The sequence below is a fragment of the Serinus canaria genome, chromosome 1, assembly GCF_022539315.1.
Source record: "Serinus canaria isolate serCan28SL12 chromosome 1, serCan2020, whole genome shotgun sequence".
NCBI lineage: Eukaryota > Metazoa > Chordata > Aves > Passeriformes > Fringillidae > Serinus > Serinus canaria.
The window spans coordinates 4,135,683-4,155,305 of record NC_066313.1 but is presented as its reverse complement, the minus strand read 5'-3'; the positions used below and the strand labels follow the sequence as shown (position 1 = coordinate 4,155,305).

Below are 19,623 nucleotides of genomic sequence, written 5' to 3'. Positions count from 1 at the left end.
TATTTTGTCTTCAAGCCTTTGCTTAGGTATTAAATAGATTCAGATATTTTTGGTTGCCACTTTAATTAGGGAAACTACAATAAATATTTCCGTTTAGTTGGATTTTTATTTGTTGTATAATTTCTCCCTCAAAACTTAGTTTTTCCTTGTGTTTTTGTTGCATTTCATAACATTTACATCCTGTGCAGTATTTAAACCAACTTCATTTATGTGCTATATGCAAACAACAAAGAAAGTAAACCTTTTTAACCTGTTGTTATTGCTGCTATGCCACATATGCATCGCCACTACTACATCACTTCTCATTCTGAGAATTCAATTTGAAAAGTAACAGAAACGTGAACCAGCTGATCATGAAGTGAAAAAGAAAAAGCATAATTTAGATCAAGGGTTCCTGCAGTGGTCATTATACCTAATCTTACCCACAAAACCATGAAACAATATAAGCCTCTTTTTTTTTTTTTTCTTGCAGAAAAAAAATTGATATATATACATGTGCATGCTGACAGATCACAGAACCTGTGCTGCAAATGGACTTTTTTTTTTAAGCTTTTGGTTGATCTATACAGTGAGTCATTAAAGCAGAGCAAACTGGACCTTAATTTCTGTGGTAAAGCTTTTGGAGAAGCACAAAGGAATGGCAGCAGGTTTTATCATTATATTCTTTGCTAACACTCAAATGTAGAAATTTTATTTGAAGATGTAGAAATAATATTCGAAGTGCACAATATGTAAGCAAGAGCATACTCACTGAGCAAAGCAACTATTTATAGTTATTTAGTCAAGTATTTAATTTCTTAGATTCCTCTACATGTATCATGTTTAGGACTTTAAAACAATTCTCACTGCTTTAGACCTCACCCTGAAGCTGGTGATACAAGGAAGATTTTTTTTCACCCAAAACTGAAGTGGCATGCTAATATTCTGGTGAAGTCAGGTGCTGATTGCCCAAACTATAGGAAGATCCTTCAGCATATAACTGACCTTAAAATTATCTTCTATTTTCTGTTTGAGGTTCCCCAAATTTATGAATCTCCAGTTCCCTCTTTAAGTGGTGCTCCAGTTTAGAATGTACTGGTGACATTACAACCAGTGGTGAACTGCATTGGGATGTAGACCCAGCCTGTGAAGGCTCAGGTAAGAGTTTGGATTTTTGTTTGTTTTTTTAACTATATGGCACAGTTTTGGTAATACTTTTTTTTCAAAAGCTTTATAAGAAATTATGAAAGTATATTTTTCAGATTTTTTACAAAACAAAGCCATATATTAAAAAAAGAGGCATTTACCTGAACTTCTCCAGGCTGGTTTCATGGTCATGCTGATTTCCCTGCCTGAGGTGGGAGTTCCAGACTGCAGAGCCACTTGAGGGGGTGCTGGTGATCTGTGGCTTCAGGGTACTTGGAAAAGGAAACAAGGGGGCTTCAAATTGCTACAAACAACTCTATTCTAAACCATGCTAATTCAGATATTTAGGATGTTTCCTATATGTTGATTAAAAATTCATTTAATAAAGTGAAATGCATTCACAAAGTCGTATGGAGAATTGAGTGTAACAGTGAGATGTGGGAGGTTTAAGCCTCCTTTGGCATGGGCTTCTACCTGGAAACCTTTTCGTTTTCACTTACTGTGGTTGAATGATGCACATGGCAAAACATACCTACTTTTTTACTTATTGCCGCTTAGAGTGAGGTCTTAATACAATTAGAAATGCTGGTAAGGGTAGTAAATGTTATTTCTTAATGTTTCTAATTAATATATGTTAGTTCAGTTCTCTAATCATACAGGTCTGAATTACAGAGTTGATGAGATGAGCTTTTCCAGCCAAGTGAAATATTTGGCAGCACAAAATACCTTTTAAACAAGGGCATATGAGCTTTTGGAAAGGATTGGAGTGCAGGAACAGAGCATGGCTGGGATCACTGTCATGCATTAGGTTTCTCAGCTTGCAGTCCAGGCTCTGCCCTCCCTTTAGCCCTTCTGATACAAGTTAATCCCAGCCATGGACTTTGTGGGCTTGAGATCAAAGCAAGCCCTTGAAAGAGGCACAGATTCCTGTGCTGAGTCTGCTGGAACACAAGGAGATCATCTCATGACGTGGAGCATCTGTACACCAGCTTTTTGCTCTGATTTACCTTCTAAAAAGTGGCTTATTAGTCCATTGAAAAAACTCCCCTGTAAATCCTTCTGTTCTGATTTAGGTATTATAGATAAGGCACACTTCACTTTTGGAAAGTAAAATATATTAATGCTACAAATCTTCTATTTAATAGCTACATGCCATAAATCTAGATGATAAATTCTGTGGTGTGCTTGGTGCAAAGCATGGGTTGAGCAAGGAAGACAAATCAGAACCAATTTAATGTTCCTCAATGACAGGAATTAGCTGTGCAAGCCCAGTTCCCAAAACAAGGTACCCTCCAGAACACACTTCCTCAAACTTTTCTGGTCTCTCTCCTTTGCTCCTCCTCCCCTTCCCTGCTCCTGGATATCAGTGTGGTAAAGGAGCACACTGTCGTGCTTCCACCAATGGCTGGGAGTGAACAACTGCTTGAGAATATATGTATTTAAAGCACCTTGGTCAATTTAGCAGGTCTAATGGCTGTGCTACAAAACAGGTCTCACTGGTGGTTCTGGCCTCAAAGCTGGAAGGGAGCTTCCTGTAGGAGAGAGTATTATTTCATTGCTTTCCATATATAAGATGTACATTTATGTTAAAATTCACTTAGCATGCTGTGATGCTGGCAGACTGTGACTCAGTTTGTAATACAGGATATGAAATCCTTTCAGTTTAGGATGAATTTGTTTATAATAGATGATTGTCAAATGGAATCAAGATATGATACTCTAGCCAATATCTTTGGAATATTGCATTCATTTATGTACATCAGCTCATTTTCAGATAATACAGAAGAAAGATCTGGTCTTCAGAGGTGACAAGGGAAATAGGCTCACAGAAAGATACTGAATATTACATCTATTGCATCTGTGCAATGAATGAGTGCTGGTGATAGTTATTAACTGTTAGTGTCGGGGGGGGAGAAAAAGGCACTTACCTGCCCACCCTGAGGGGGGTGATTATTCTGTTTATTTGTTTATGTGATTGATGGTGATGCTTGTAAGACTGATGGGTGTGGCACTGTGATAAACTCATCAATACTTGTTCTCAGTCATCAGAGGTGTAGCATCTATGAATACAGAACTGCCAAAGTGTCATATAAGTGGGATGTGTTTTGGTGCTTTGATGTTCTAAAACATTATTATTAAAAGAGCAATTTAATTATTGGAGGTACTGGTACACCACAGAGTATTTTATGCTGAAGTATAAATATTCTGAAATTTACATTTTGCACATGGTGTGAAATACTGGTGTCATTTGGTAGCTGGAGCAAAGGCTTTAGGAGTCATGACTTTTCTATGTTTTTCCTGACATCTCAGAAGTGTGAAGAACACAGTAAAATATTTGGTAATGGACAGGCATTTTCATTATCAACATGTCAGCAAGTTTCAGACTGCTCAGTGAATAAATAATGGTTTGAAACAAGTGGCTTTGCTTCTGTCATGCCTAGAAAATGCAGTATGGCTGGCTGCTCATTAAACAAACCCAAAGCTTCCTTATGTTGCTGCTTTTTTATTTTAAACTAACATATGATCGTGACATTGCTGTGCAGTTCTCTGCTGCTTATGTTTTAAGTTGAAATCTCATTTTTGTTTCAGATTCTCCTTCTTCAGTGGTTAACAAACAGCTTGGATCCATGTCACTTGATGAGCCACAGGGTGCGTGTGACAGGAAATGCGCTATACCCAGCCATAGCTGATTGCAATGCTTCTTTTAAAGTTGCTTTTCATTATGAGAAACAGTCTAAAATGTTGTTCATCCACATATAGTAGAATTCTGTAAGCAGATCTGCTGGAAACCCATTATTTAATGATCAATATGATTAACAGAGTGAGGTTAATTGTTGGTTTTGAAAGCCATCCTAAGCTCGATTCTTCCTGCAATTACTACGGTTCAGTGTAGGTACAGTAAATGTCTCATATTTTCCAGACAGTTGGAATATTTTTGTAAAATACAGAGTAAAATTAATTATTTGAAAAGGTTGGGTTTTTTCTGAATGGTTCTTTTTGGATCAAAGGGCAAATAGCAAGGTTGCAATAACCTTTAATTTCATAATGCCATGTTATTTTTCTTATCCATGAGTGATGTGCAGCTTTGTTATTCCTGCACAGTTTGAGTAACTCCAGAGCACCCGTTGCACTGAGGTGCATCTTCCCTCTGTATCCCCTTGTCCTTCACCCCTCCTGCTGAACAGGTACTGGTGTTTCTTGTAGGATCCCTGTGGACTGGACAGAATGCTTGGGGGGTTTCTCTCTGCCCATTATGCATCAGTCTCCAAGCTGTGAGCACTGGAGTGGGCCAGAGGTGACCCTATTCCAGCTGCATCAATGTCATCTGTAGGGAATAATAATGACTGAATAATTAAGGAGTGATAGATGCTAATTTAAAAATAGATCGCCATACAGTCTGCATTATGCTTCCATATCAAAGTGTCTGTAGAGATTTAATAGTTCAAATCCCACAAAACAGCTTTGTCTTCTTTCACATTCCAAATTAGAAAGCAATTTTGAAATCCCACTTCTGAAAAATAGTCTGTTTGGCAACTGTTGAGATTATGGCTTACTTTAGGATGCCAGAATGTTGGGAAAAAAGATCAAGCTACACCTTGACAAAATAAATTCTTTTTGTGGAAATACATTTTGTGATGAAATAATCTTAAACCTCAATGTGTAAATTTGCTAGTTATTCATTCCAACAATCAGGTTTAGCTGGAAACCCAGCTTATAACAAGTGGTCAAGTTATGCTCTCTGTTCTGAACTCAGAATAAGATATTATTTGATCAGAGTAGGATAACCTAGAACTAACATAGAAAGTCTGTAAGTTTCTTACATTAATCTTACATTAAGATTCTTGCAACTAAAAATTTAGGAAAACTGTTTTTTTTTCTTCATTAAGTTACTTGAACTAAGAGATTTCCTCTCATAGAAGCACTTCAGGTTTTTTAATATGTGGAAAAAAACCAACCCAAAATACATTTGCTTTTCAGTACACCAGTTCTCCAATTGTTTTAAGGCAATATTTTTCTGCTCTGTTAGCAGACAATGTTGCTGAGATCCAGCTGAATTTCTGAAGTTTAACTGCATTAGTTTAACTTCCATTAGAAGTCTCAAAATAGTTTAAGTAGTTAATGAAGAAAGTCATAATAGTTCTTTTCATACAAAATTACCTTTCCTTCTTATTCCTTCCTTCTCTTAGTTTAGTACTGAATCAGCTGTCTTCTGTTGGACCTGTTTCTCTTGTTGGCATTCATGTTTTAAGACTAGTTTGGGGTTTAAAGATCTTTTGTTTCTTATTGCAATCATGTACATTTATAATGCCAGCATTCTGACAGTCCAGCAGAATCCAGAAGTCATTGCTGTGTGTACAAAATGGTTTCAAATGGATCACAGTCATCTACACTTGACTTTTTAAAAATGTTTTGGACTGTGATTGTAATAGTGGAGGGTTGACATTTAGATCTATTGCAGTGTAAGGATTTTAAGGTACTGCCCGAATTGGGATGAGTAAAGAGGCAACCTGAGGCCTGATTAAATTTCCCCTTCCAGAAGTATCTCTCTTAAGTCTTCACACAGCATATAGTGCTGGATAGGAATTATTTTGGGTTTTTTTTAATGAGAAGTTACCTATCCTCTTCTCAACAGGTTGCCAATAGATAAGTGAACAGGGCAGCATTTGAGATGTGGCAAACTGGCTTGAAGTTCCTTACAGTGTTAGTTTAATTAGGAAATCCAATCTGTAAAGTTGTCCTTATGCACTTACCTCTTTATGGTTGAGACCCTCAGTGTCTGTGAAGTTACACTTGCACAGGTTCATTTTCTAAGGGAAAAAGGGGGTCTGAATGAAGGTTGTTGCTGTCAGTTTTGCAGTTTGGCTTGTGGATTTGTTTTTCATGTCAGGTTATGAATGAAATTGTGTCTTCAGTTTTAAGAGTGGTAGTTTAAAAGTGTCTCCTTGCTGTAGGCACCTGGAAAATGTACCATTTAATGGGAATGTGCTTTAGACAGTGTTGTTTATGAAATAACTGTAAGTCGCTGATAGTATCTTCAAAATATCTTGTGTTTCGCTGTAAAATTTAGTTTCAAGGTATTTTTGAGGAATTTAGAATAAAGTTTAGTAAGGTGTTGACAAGCTACAGCTTTCTCTTGTAGCAGTGATTACTCTGCTAGAGTTGGCAACCAGATTAATAAACTGAATTGCCTAGATCACAGAATTTGGACCATTTTCCTTCATTATCAGTTTGAAGTAGATCTGCCCTGATGGGATGAGGAAGAGAACAGAATTTCATTCTAATCTGGGCAGTCTTAAGCCATCACATTTCTCCCAGAAAGCAGAGTTCAAGATTTGTAGGGTTTATGTTATTCTTTCATAACTGAAATATGTTCAGTTATGTAGGAGGCAATGCATTTTCTTCACAGATGCTCCCAGTCAACTTTCATTAGCAGTGTAAATTCAATATCAAATATTGAACCACACAACTAATTCTCTGCAGTTTACTCTCAGATTCTTCTCTCATCTGTCTTTTTAAAAGTTTCTTGTTCTTATTAGTGCCTATGTTATGCCCTAAAGTTACTTGAAAGAAGAAACTGACCCCATTCAAATTGTAGTTCATGTTATTGTAGATTGAGGAAAATGCTATTATCCAATATGGTTTAACAGCTATCTGTTCCCAGAAACTTGTAAAAATAATTTCTCAGTCAGTGCCCTCTTTAGTGAAATCTACAGCAATTCTTCCAAATTTTTGGGTATGGACAAATTTCAGAGTAAGTGTAGCCAGTCCTTATGTATCTTGGTTAGATTTTCAGACCCTGAGGTTTTAGGAAATGCAATCCTGGTATTGTATCAGGCTCGTTGTAGATACCAGGTTTGGTTACTTTGATTGGCAGTATTAAGTGGTTTTGTGCTGAAGCCAACCTTGCACAGCAGGAGGAAGTCCATGAGTAAAGTCATTATTTGGGGGTTGTCTTGGGTTATTCACAGCAGGAAATTGTCTGTCTTTAGCTGGGTTCCCAACTCAAAGATCTGTCTTGTCTGAGGCTGTTAAAAGGAAGCTGAAGAATTCTCCCACTCTCACTTTTGGCTTTCAGTGTCAGTTCCTGGTGACTTGTGCAGTATGTGGGATCAATCAATATTTCTACTTGCTGAGGAAGGGATGTTTGAAGTCTGAACAGACATTTATAAAAAGAGATTTTATAAATCATGGATTGTAAAAAAATAGAGGAAGCACCCATTTAGTTAAGAAAGAATGTCACTTTTCTTCAAACTGTCTATATAGCATTATAAAGTATTTCCTTACATTTCTTAGGTTTCAAGTTCCTTAAATAAAATTTCTTTCAATCAGTTTTATCCTTGCTCCACTCTAACAAGAGTTTAACTGGAACTTTTAATTTAAAGGGGCTATTAGCTTTTCTTCCCATGGAGTGGGGCCCATGCCTTGTGCATTTGAGGATCATGGTTGTAATTGGTTCATTCTCTTTCATTTAAAAAAAAGTATTCTGATTTGTTCTTTCAGGGGTTTTGTGGTATGTTTTTAAATTTCTTTTCAGAACATGTAGAAGTGCATATTTAAAGTTCTTTGGCACAGCTGATCACTGTGATAACTGCTCTGATCCTGTGAGTGGGCTTCTGCCTGTCAGCAGTTTAAAAATATGAGCATTGATTGTTAGCTTAAACTCTGATGTGCTATCTCATAGTTGCTATAATTTAATTGTATCTTTGAAATTAAGTATCCTGTGCCAGTATTGTAGCCATTACTGTTATGACAACAGCCTTTTTAGTGGGGAAATTTGTAGGCTTGTGTTTAAATGCAATGTTAGGTTTTAACTGACTTCCAAAGATGATCTGCAGCTTTTCCTTTATTACACTTGTCAGTGTGCTGCCAATACTGCAAGGATATTTATAGCTCCATTTCGTATTCTAGAAACTAAAGAAAGGACAGAAGATTTTGTCCAAATAATCCTGAGATGAAAGGCTCAGTAGTCAGGAAAAGCAAGACAGCAGAGACTTTTAGTGGCCATTTGAATACACTGAATAAACCTTCCCTCTGAGTTCTGAGAGAATGGCACCTCTGTAGTGAGGCTCCATCTGATGCTGCTTTCTGTGAACTTTTTAATATTTCCCAGCTTCATGACTGATGGCAAACTTGCCATTTGTGGATAAGTGATGACCATGAACTTTACTCCAAGGGGATGGATGGATGGATGGATGGATGGATGGATGGATGGATGGATGGATGGATGGATGGATGGATGGATGGATGGATGGATGGATGGATGGATGGATGGATGGATGGATGGATGGATGGATGGATGGATGGATGGATGGATGGATGGCATTGAGCAGTTCTCTTCTGAAGGAGCCCATTAACATCCTTAGAACTATCTCTGCAGCAGAGGAGTGACCAGTATGCTGTGGTTTTCGGTTCCATTCACTTTTGTTGGAAATTGTGAATGAGCCCATTTCACAAGTGCTCCCTTCTGCTTGCAGTTATCATAATATAAAATAGGGTTTTAAGCATTAAACTCTTGAATAATGAATTTACAGTATTTTTATAACAACTGACTGACAATTTACAGCAGGCTAAGGGTACTGGTAGTTGTCTGGGTTCTAAGTAGGCAACCAAGTAGAGGATGGTGATTTTTCTAGGCTGATTATGTCTAGATCTCATAATCTTTTTTTCACGTGTATTTACTAAGGCAAAAAGACTGAATACCACTTAAAAATAATCTCATTAATATATTTGCTACAAAATGGATCTGCTTATTAATGATTATATTGTGTGTACACATATCTATCTGAAATTTTATTTACTTGCATGTTGAAGGACAGCATCTCCTTTGTTTGCTCTTATAATTATATATAATGTTAGACCATTTTACAAGCATTGCAAATTTGGTGTGTTTACTCTGGAACTTTAACTTTTTGCTTGGGCTGTAAGAGACCTTAAACAGACATTATATATGTTACTGCCACATTTGATAAATAAATTAATCTTCAGAAGTATAGCAACTTTATGTACATTTCTAATGCCTGTTCAAACTTTATCAACCCCATATTTACAGAGAGTGATAAGCCACGAACAGGAACAGGTGAACCAGTTTTAAGTTTGCACTACAGTACAGAAGGAACAACTACAAGCACAATAAAACTGGACTTCACTGATGAGTGGTAAGAACAAGCTAATTTTGGTTTTGACTAGTTTGTGATTAGCACATATCAATAACACTTGTCTAGCATAGCTATCAATTATTTTTCCTGTGGTTTATGTCTATTTTTAGGTGTATCTACACAATTTGAAATGGCTCTAGACTTAATACATTCAGAACATAAGATAGACGTACTTTAATGTGAAATTTATAAGAGAAACTTCTTTTTTTGTGTATTTATTGTGAATCTCTGTAATGCAAACATAATTATTCTGCAAGAGAGTCTTTCTGTGACTCAGTTTCTGAGTGGTAAACACTGAAATTGCCACATTTAGCCACTCTAAAGTGCTGTGGCTTTAGATACAACATATGCACCTTGCTTGCAGTTTGGAAACTTAAAACACTGATTTTTGCCTCCCAATATCCAGCAAACTTTGAAAAAATTAATTTTGCTATGATGCTTTTATATAATTCTGCAGTTAGTCAGCAAATTCATGGAGTTTGGTGGTGGGTAGTGTGGTGTGGGTAGTGAGAGGAAAAAGCATTTTCTGGTAGGACAAAGTTGCAAGTCATTGTCAGTTCAGAGGCTGACTAAAAACATTGCTGCTGAAGAGTGGAGCAACAGGAGCAGGATGCAATTCCATCTGACAAAATGATGCAATTGAGAACAAATAACAACTCCCTAATCTGAGAACTGGAATTTGTGAAAATGAAATAGAGGAAGACATGAGTCAAAAAAATATTTTACTGTTTAGGCTGGGGTTAGGTTTATAGCGAGATGAGACATAAAATAGCAAAGATCCTCCACCTGGTGTCTAGTAGTACCCTTCTTGTCTGGCCATTTAGAAGCAATCCTGAAAATTCTGGATTTAGAAGAAATACTGAAAGGGCTAACAAAAACTTCCCTACAGCTTCCAAATACAGTACAGTAATGAATACACAGAATATTGCTCATCAAGAGGAGTAAGAGCTCTGATTTAACATGAGACATAAAATTCCTGAAGTCTAGACTGAATTTTTAAGAATCTCTACTAAGCATGATCTGTGCTGCTTCTAATATTAAATATTTGCTAATAACATCCACAAATCAGAAGATATTTGTAAAGAGACACTCTAAATTATTGATAATCATGCTTATAAGTGCCTTTTTTCTGCTTTTCTTTTTTCAGTGATTTGCCTGTGTTTTAGGCCACATCACATAAGAGAGCTCAGCAACAAGGCCTCACTTACTGAAAGTTTTTGCTAGAGTCTAAAACCAGGAATTTCAATGACAATCAGGATAACATTTTACATATTTCCCGAGTATTCATTTTCCATGTTGCAAAGAGAAATCAGTGTCCCACAATAATTATCTAAACATGAATGGGGAGTAAATGTCAAATACTAGCTTATAGTGAATCTTGAGAAATAACAAAACTTTGAACTGAAAGTACATACCTTGAAAGATACAGGAATGATAATTAGTGGGAAAGGACCTGGAGGCATTTATCTGAATCAAATTTTTAATTGAATGAGATAACATTACTTATTAGTGCTCAGTTGATATCTTGTCATACCTCTAATAAGATGATCTCTGATTATTTATAAATCTAAAAAGTGAAATAAAGCAAATCCTTTGGAGACCTTACAATGTTTAGTAAAGCAATGACGATATTCTTTAAAGGTAAAAAAAAAGATAGGAAAGAGAGAACGGGGTTCTGTGATGCAGAGGAATTGTGTGGGATGAGCGACAATGAACACGATAAAAGAGAATTTTGAAATTCCTGAGAATTGGTTGTAGCTGCTGCCAGGAGCTCTCACTTTACTGCAGTGAGATAGACAATGTTGGTCAGGCTGTGCTGTTGCAATGATCTTATTTATTTATGTATTTACGTGATCCTAAATTATTTTCTTTTTCTGTGTTTTGTTGCCAGGAGTAGCATAAATTCAAGCTCTAGAGGGAGTGGAAGTCATTGCAAAACTGAAGGCCCAGAAGACTCTGTAAAAACAAAAGCTTTGGATGAATCAGGGCCTGATGGGGAAGAAACAAGTAAGATACATTGGGATTTCTAACGCTAAGGCAAAAATTCTGCCCTCCGATGTCCCTGACTCCCATTGCACACACTGGGAGTCTCATATGTGCACATGAAGGCAGAACACAGCCATAATAAAGCATGAATTCTTTTAGGAAAGAAGACACCAACCTGAGATAGCTGCAATAAATATAAGCATTAACTTACCTTGTCTTCAGTTCTAAAAACATTATTCTTCTTAGGGGCATATTGTGCCCCGATTTGTATAGGAAAATAGAACAACTGCACTTTGCAGTCGTAAATGAGTGCTTGGAATTTTGTTACATTTCTTTCAAGCTTTCAGTGTGTTTTGTTAAATGTGTTTGTCTTGCTCAGTTCATTGACAATAGGACAGTCAAGTCAAATGACTAGCTCCAGAGAAATACTAAAAAAAAAAAAAAAAAATCTAAAAATCCCTTTTAATAGACTGATAACTTCAATTGTCTTCGGAAATAATAGTAAGTGTCTGTATTAAGAGTACAAATGCTATTTTTGCTGCTAAAGTTCTCATAGCATAGGCTTCTAAATACATTAAGGAACAAGAAATGACTAAATTTTTCTTAGTTAGTGTGTTGACCTGGTCAACTAGATAGGGTTATATATAGTCATTTTTCTGTGACTGATAGCTGAGATTTCAGTAGATACATTGACTTTGGAGTGGATTGCTTGGATTGGTTTCTTCTAGGAGTGCTGTTGTCATTATAGATGTGCATCTAATTGAAATCATGTGGTTTACCATTAAATTGCTTCATTTAGGGGTTCCTGATGAATCTCTCAAGGAAGATGCAAGTGCTGAAGAGCTGAAAAATACAGATGAAGCTGCAGAGACAACAGAAGCAAGTATGTATCTGTACTCTTTCAAGTAGTTATAGGAAGAAGTAGAGAATGAAATATTAACTCAGTTTAATTTAACTTCACTGACCATTTCTAAAATAGACTATAATCATTATTGGTGCGACTTATTTTCCCAATATTTTCTTTTTAGCAGTATCAGATAAAGCTGCTGCTGAGCACTCCGGAATTCAAGCAGAAAAAATTGGCCCCAATGCTGATGCTGTCTCTGGGAGCGCAGAGGAAGAAGCCTCCAGTGAGCAGGGGGCACACCAAGACATTTGCAGCCAGAGCACTGACCCCAGTGCCACCATGCCACTGGCCAGCGAGGAGCCTCCGTCCCAGCCGGAATCCTCGGGGCTGGCTCCGGACGAGGCCTCCACCAGGAACTCGGCCCTGCAGGAAACCGACGACAGTGATGACGACCCTGTCCTCATCCCGGGGGCCAGGTATCGAGGAGGCCCTGGGCACAGGTGAGGCCAATACCTGCCTCTGCTTGGCAAAATGCTTCTTGCTTTTTTTCCCCTTTCTCTTTTCTTGTTTATTGCTTTGAATGAAAGATCGAGAAACTCAGCCCTCATATCCTTAAAGTTGTTCTTTGACAACGGGCCAAGAGCTTGATGGCTGAGTGTAATTTGCCTATGTGTAAGATATGTACAGCTGCATTTTCCCTGCAAGCCAGGAAGGCTCTTGCAGATCTAATACCTGCTTATGCTGACCTCCTGCCTGCTGAATACCTTGGTGCTAAATATTTGCAGTTTATTTGTTATTATTCTCCATCTAGTAATAAATATAGAAAATTCATAAATTTGGGGACAGGGACCTACATTTTCTTTCAGTTGTACTTTAAGTGTTCTTATTCTGGCAAAGCAAGAGCTTTTAACTGTTCTTGTGCAGCAATGGTGTGTTTGTAGTACGTATATTAAAACTGATGTGTTCAATTTTTCATTCTTCTTTTTCTCTGAAGGAGAAACTGTAATTCTTTTCCTTTTGTTGGCTATTAGATATTACTATGTATGTCAGTAAAAAAAAAAGGGTAGACTGCTAGCTGTTACCATGAATAAAGGATGCATTTAGTATTACAGCTCTTCATATAAAAAAAGCTTTGTGCTTTTTTTGTATGAAGAGCTGTACATACTTGTTTGATCATTCAGTAAACTGAACCCTCAATTTGCTATTGTTGGTTTAATACCTTTCTTCACTAATTTCAAAACTATAAAATTATTTAAGTAACATTTCTGTTGTTAGACCATACAATACCTTTTTACTAACTTTAGATGTAATTTAACCTCATGTTGCATTTCCTGTACTCCTGTTCAAAGACAGTGCTAATAATGTCTTCTGCTAGCAATGAAGATTGTTCACAGGAATTTACAATATGTATTCCTTAGGAAATCAGGAAGAATTTAATAGCTGTTTCTAAGAAGGTTTTGAATAATTTGCAGTTAAAATAGAAATCATAAGCCAGCACATTGTCAGTAGTGGCAAAAAGAACAGTCAGTGGTTGTTTATTACAAAGCACAAGTAATTCTGCTCACTAAATGACAGTTTTTATGAAGAAGCCAATATACACAGATTCTGTCTTAACCCATTAACTTTCCATGCAGTACTAAGTATTTGTAGGCAGATACAGAATGGCAGAAATATTTTCCCCTGCAGAGCCAATGTTCATTATGATCCAGTGATTGAAGAGCAAGCTGTGAAGAGCCCTGCAATTTTAATCCCATCTCCATTTTCAAGCAGGATTCATAGCTTCTCTTCATGCACCATGTTGTCTCTACGATGTAATAGTTTCTGTAGCAATGTGGTAAGAATTACACTTCCAGGTATCACACTGCTGTTACCATTTGCCACTAGTGGGGACATCCTAAATGAAGTTACAATTTATCTGACATGCTTTCTTTCCTCTCTGTGCAGTGAGATTTTTTTCCTGTAACAGTTTAAATTTATATCCTAGGAAAGATCATTCAGCTAAATTAATGATACCATTAAAATCCTTTATGCAGTCCCCTGCTCCCTTATTCTCCCCCCAAATAAAATCTGAAAAAAAGTTGCTTCGTAGTCAGTGTTGGTTTAGGATTTCCTGCAGGCTTGCATTGCTCAGGTTTAATGCCCAACCAGATAATTTTGTTCTGCTTTTTTGTGTGTGCAAGCAGTGAAGTTTTCCAGTTTAGCTGAGCATTATTATTACTGAGCATTATATTCCCTCCTATTCTTCAGGTTTCAGGAGTTACCAACTCTGAGATACTAAGGAAAAGTAAGACATCCTGTGTGTGCTCAAAGGAATTTGGATTTCCAGAAAGGTAGCAGACACTGATGGTCCTAAAAGCTCTAGCTCTTAGCCCTCTTAGTATTTATCTCTCATATTAGAGTGAAAAGAACTGGAAGTTCTCTCTAGTAGTACTATGGTAGCTGTTATTGCCTAAAATCCCTTTCACAAGCTGATCAAATTTATATAAAATTCTTAATCTCCCTTAATGAGTAGGAAGCTAACTCAAAGCATTGCTGCTACCTTGGGTATACATGAACTAAAATTGGTCATTTTGTTCTGTGCTAACAATCTGTTTTGATTGAAATAATTTTTTACACCCAGTGCTCATCATTGAATGATGTTCATCCTGTCCATTTTCAGGTTTTGTCTCCTTAGACTGAGTGCCAAATTTTTCTCACTCTTAACAGTAAATATTCACGTGTTTCCTGCCAACATGCTGGTTTCTGTCTTTCTTCATGTTCACTTTTTTGCCTGAATGTGGTAGCCCAGCCCCCTGCACTGTTTGGGTTTTGCTGGAGTAATTCTGTGGTTACTCGTGATCTAGAGAGGATTCTGTGAGCACAATGAGCTGGGGCGGTGTCCTCCTCCTCTCTTGCCTGTCATTGTTCCATTGTTCTGCACCCTGTACTCTTCCCTACTTTGTCATTCCTAATTAATGAGTGTTCCCTTTCACCAGAAGGAAGCTTAGAGGTGTATAACTCAATTTTATACTGCTGATTTTCTTTTTCTCAAGGCCCCACAGTCTCCTCTATTAATAAGTTCCCCACCCTCAATGTCCTGCATGATTCCATTCCTATACCCTGCTCAAAGACCAGTAGCAATACATGGCACAAAATTGCCTGCAAGTCTGGGGCTCCACTCCTCCAGGATGCTTTTTGTAGGCTTTTTTTCTCTTTCCTCAATAAATTGTGTTATCTAACAATTCCTTTACTAAATCTCATTTTTTTGAGTTTATCTAATACTTTACTTTCCAAGGTGTCATCTTATAAGATAATTATTGGCATTAATATCTGAGTAATAAAGTAGATTTTTTTTCTCTGTAGAATACTTAGGGGGACCTGCTTTGGTCCTTTTTTTTTTTTTTTTGTGGGTTTAGTTTGGTTTTGCTATGTTTTTTTTTTTTCTGAAGAAGAAAGACTAGCCAAAGACTAGCAATAATCTACCTTTTGTGAACATGTTTTATGTAATGAAGGAAAAAAGTTTCATTTTTCTATAGGAAGAAAAATAAAAAAATGGCTGTTGTAGCCTTCTGAGACAGAATGCAAAACAAAAGTTTGACTAATAAGCCTTTTCCAATATGTAGCAGTACTGACTTTGTCTACAATCAATTTGTTTTTCTTTAGGCTGTGTTTTCTTATAAACCAAATAGCTCTTGTTTACATTGAGCGGAATATTCTACAGGTGGAGAAATTCAGATAAAGGAATCTGTCCGAGTCACTTTCCCACTGTGAAGTACAGTTTTCTCCACTGAAAAATCTGATTTTATACTCTGAAATAATGATCTGTAGCTTCCTCCTAAGGAAAAAAAGTGGCAGAATTCCCCTTCTGATAGGTCTGTTAAACAGAACTCTAAACAAATTGAAAACTTCCTGCTTAATCTCACCTTATTTTTACTAAGATGTATGTAGATTTCAGATTTATTAATGAATATGGTTAATTTTGTAAATCTAATTGTACAAGACTTCTATTATTTGAATATTATTTGCAGTTGTAATGTTTTCAAGCTGAGGGTTTGATCTTTTCCTCAAATAATCTCATATTGTGGATACTTATAAATCTCAAAACATAATGAGGATAGGTGGTTTCTCACCAACTAACCTGAAACTGAGCTATCAGGAAGGACTGTGCAGAGTCTGCACTTGCTTTAATATTTTAAAAAGGACTTTAAATAGTAGCAGCAAAATATGGAGAAATATCATGATCCTTTGATTGCCTAAGTCAGCTGCATGGTGACTAGGAGACAGCTAGGAAGAGTTTTGACACAGAAGGACATTTCTTTAAAAGAAGTAATTGAGAATGTGACATCTGACTTTTTTTCAGCAGCATTTCTTAGCCACTGAGTAGCACTGTAGGAATGGTCTTCACAAGTGACTAAAAGAAGCTAGCAGTTATTTCATTTTTTCATGTTGTTGGGCAGTCAATGCATGCTCTTTTTAACAAAAGGGATAAGGAAGTACACAGAATATTTTAAATTAAAAAAAAAAAAAATTTAAAGCCTTTTCTGTACAGTAGAGCAGTTTAGCTAGATACTCACCAGAGTAAATAACCTCCTGTGCATTTTAGGGAATCCCCAGGAAAAGGTGCCTTCTTTGACAAATAAGAACCTATGCAGGTCTTTCAGTCTGGACATAGGCAAGGGCATTTCTCCTTTAAAACTTTCTGCATCCACTAAGTTTAGTTCAAACAGAGGGTGGTACCTTGTAATCTGTGGGAGGGGAAAAAAAAATTTGTGCAAAATGTTCTTCATACACAGAGAGTGCAGTTTTTAATGGATTGATCTTAATTTTTACAAATTAGTCAAAAGAGCTCTCTGAGGGCTGATTTCCTACTTAAATGACTGAATTAATTTTGTTTGGACTTTGAAGTTGATCTGGGGGAGGAGGCTAAGCCCGGAAAAAGCTACAGCTAGCTTTAACTAGTATGTTAAAATTAAAGAAATACAAATGTAAAATGGAAATGATGATACAGCTGCTGTGATCTATGAAGAATTACTGCATTTTATAACTTTACTTTTGGTGCTGTTATGTAATCTGAATACTATTTTTGCTGAAATACAAGTTGTTTCATATACTGACTCATACACTGGGAAGGAGCCTTCTCAGTTGGAATTCATAGAGCACATTTTGTAAGAGATGCTAACCTTTGAAAATCATGGTACCTAGCATTTGTGAATGACTTCAGTTGTTATTCCCTTTACTAGATATAATATCAGAGGAACAGCGATAGGTGATAGAATTATGAGGTAATTAATTATTTTATTCCTCCCCCCCTCCTTTTTCTTGCCATATATTGGATTTATCAGGTTCTGGTTTTTCATATCTAACTGGCATTTTAAGAATTGCTGTACTTCAAATGCTATGAATTACAGAGCATATTGCTTGAGTTATATTTAGCTGCATGTGTTGCATGGAAATTGAAAAGAAATGGCAGTGTATACATTTTACAACCTATTAACATTTTTATTGCGTGCCGTAGAAATTAATGGAATTTGAAAAGTGTGTAGCTTGTTAAAAGAAATATTCCTTTTATTCTTTTTTTAATTGAGCTGCTGAGACATGAGTTATATTTGCATGGGCTACTGCTGACTTGCTTTGTCTGTAGTAGAGAACATCCAGTTCTGGACAAAAATATAAGACTACATGGATCAAAAATCATTTATATTTTTTGCCTGAACAAGATTATGGAACTAAGCTTAATTATTAGAGCTATATTGGGTATACACATTTAGAAAGATAGATGCTGAATTTTGCACAATATTGCTTTTAATGAAGTTAAATGAAAAAAACCCAAACATTTGATCTCATACTCTTCATTGAAATACTTGAGGAAAGCAGTTGTTAGAACATATAAAGCAATTTGGGTAATTGTGTTTGGCCACATGCTGTAAGAGGGAGAAACTCTCTGCTGTGATTTCAGCCAGAGGCCATCTAGAAGGGAAATGGCCCAAAGTTGTTGCAATGATGAAAATTAACATCTTGGCTTTCTGTGGCTGCAAAAGTGCAGGATGAGGTTCCATAAAAGACTTAGCTTGAGTCCTCTATTTTAAATGCCTCCAGGAGAGTGGTGCAAATCTGTATTTCTTTGTCTTATATTTTCATATTAGCTGCAATTGGAATACCTGGATTTAACTCGTCAGCTTTCTTAGAGGTTCAGGAATCTTTGCTGTTTGTATTTGAAATTTTACAATAGGCATTCTTTCTATATTCAGCATGCTTACCAAGGAGTTCTTTAGCTCTTCAGCAGAGCCCAGGGGAATATTAGTTTCATATTGCTATAAATTTAATAGAAAATAAATGATGCATTCAGCATAGAATGTTTTATCAGTCTGTTATTCTCTGCTTTTCATCATCATTCATCAGCATATCAGGTGAAAATTTTTAAATGTTTTCTAACTGAGAATACTTTAAACATTGATTGTGTTTGAAAGCTGGGAAATTACCAAGGAGGGCATTACAGTAAACATTTGGTTTTGTATTATCAGCAGTGAAATAACTTGGGCTTTAGGGCTAGTGTCAGTGTGCTGTTAACAGGATGGTTTTGCCTTTGGTGTTGAGCTGTCTTAATGCTTGAAATCTGACAGCAGCAGTAAATCTCTTCCACAGGTTCAGAGGCTCCTAAAGGAAGTAATCAATATCAGAAATATAATCAAATATTGGCATTTAGTCAAAGAATCTATTTTAATATGGTGATTAAGACAAGCCTTTGGAATTCTTGGGCAGATCAGTGGTATCTGGCAAGTGGGTTTCTTTACAGGATCAATGAAGAAATGCCAGACCTGGATCAAGGTTTGCTGCAGTGGTTTAGATACGCACACAGATAATATCAGGATCATGGAATGCCCTGAGTTGGAAGGGACCCACAACTGAGTCCAACTCAACTGGACACCCCCAGGAATCCCACCATGTGCCTGAGAGCATTGTCCAGATGACCATAAGGCGCTGGAGAAATAAGATCTAAGTTAATGGTTATAAGCCTTAGGTTCTCTGCAATTGTGTTGGATAGGGAAAACAGTGCAAAGGAGAAGATGGCAACAACAGTGGATAAAAAATAAGATGTTAGCATTAGGGAGCTCAAGAGAAGGAATCAAAGTTTGTGGTCCTCAGCACTGATCCAGTGGAAGATGTCTCTGCCCCTGCTAGGGGCTTGGGGGATGATGTTTAAGGTCTCTTCCAGCCCAAAGCTGTCTATGATGAAAAACAGACCATCTTTGTCTGTGTGTGAGTACATTTGGAAACTTGGGAAGTGAAAAAAATCTTCAGTACTGAAGGAATCAATACTGAGCTCAATACTCAGTGCAGAGCTGAGACAAGAGGGATGGAGCAAGGAAGGAGGGAGACGTGAGCTCTGCCCAGCTGAGCTCAGGAGACTGACCATTATCAGCCTGGGATAATGGTGTTTGGAAGAAGCAGGGTTATCTCAGGTACCAGATGAGTTTTATGGCAGCCACTACATTATTGCCCTTTAACAAACAAACCACGTATTTAATTGTG

The 19,623-nt window shown here is 36.9% G+C and overlaps 1 protein-coding gene across 8 annotated transcripts in view; it reads left to right on the top strand.

The window, feature by feature from the left end:
- The window catches only part of DCAF6 (DDB1 and CUL4 associated factor 6), a 73,984-nt gene that overhangs the window by 41,647 nt on the left and 12,714 nt on the right, over positions 1-19,623 (top strand). For 4 of the 8 annotated variants that reach the window (XM_050978355.1, XM_030234048.2, XM_030234045.2 and 1 more), the window contains 5 exons: positions 3,715-3,774; positions 9,176-9,281; positions 11,173-11,288; positions 12,067-12,150; positions 12,296-12,614. In XM_050978355.1, the coding sequence (XP_050834312.1) occupies positions 3,715-3,774; positions 9,176-9,281; positions 11,173-11,288; positions 12,067-12,150; positions 12,296-12,614 (685 nt within the window). Of the gene's footprint in view, positions 1-3,714; positions 3,775-9,175; positions 9,282-11,172; positions 11,289-12,066; positions 12,151-12,295; positions 12,615-14,361; positions 14,408-19,623 lie in introns of those variants that run through there. The other 4 variants (XM_050978358.1, XM_030234047.2, XM_050978364.1 and 1 more) reach the window with 3 other exon arrangements.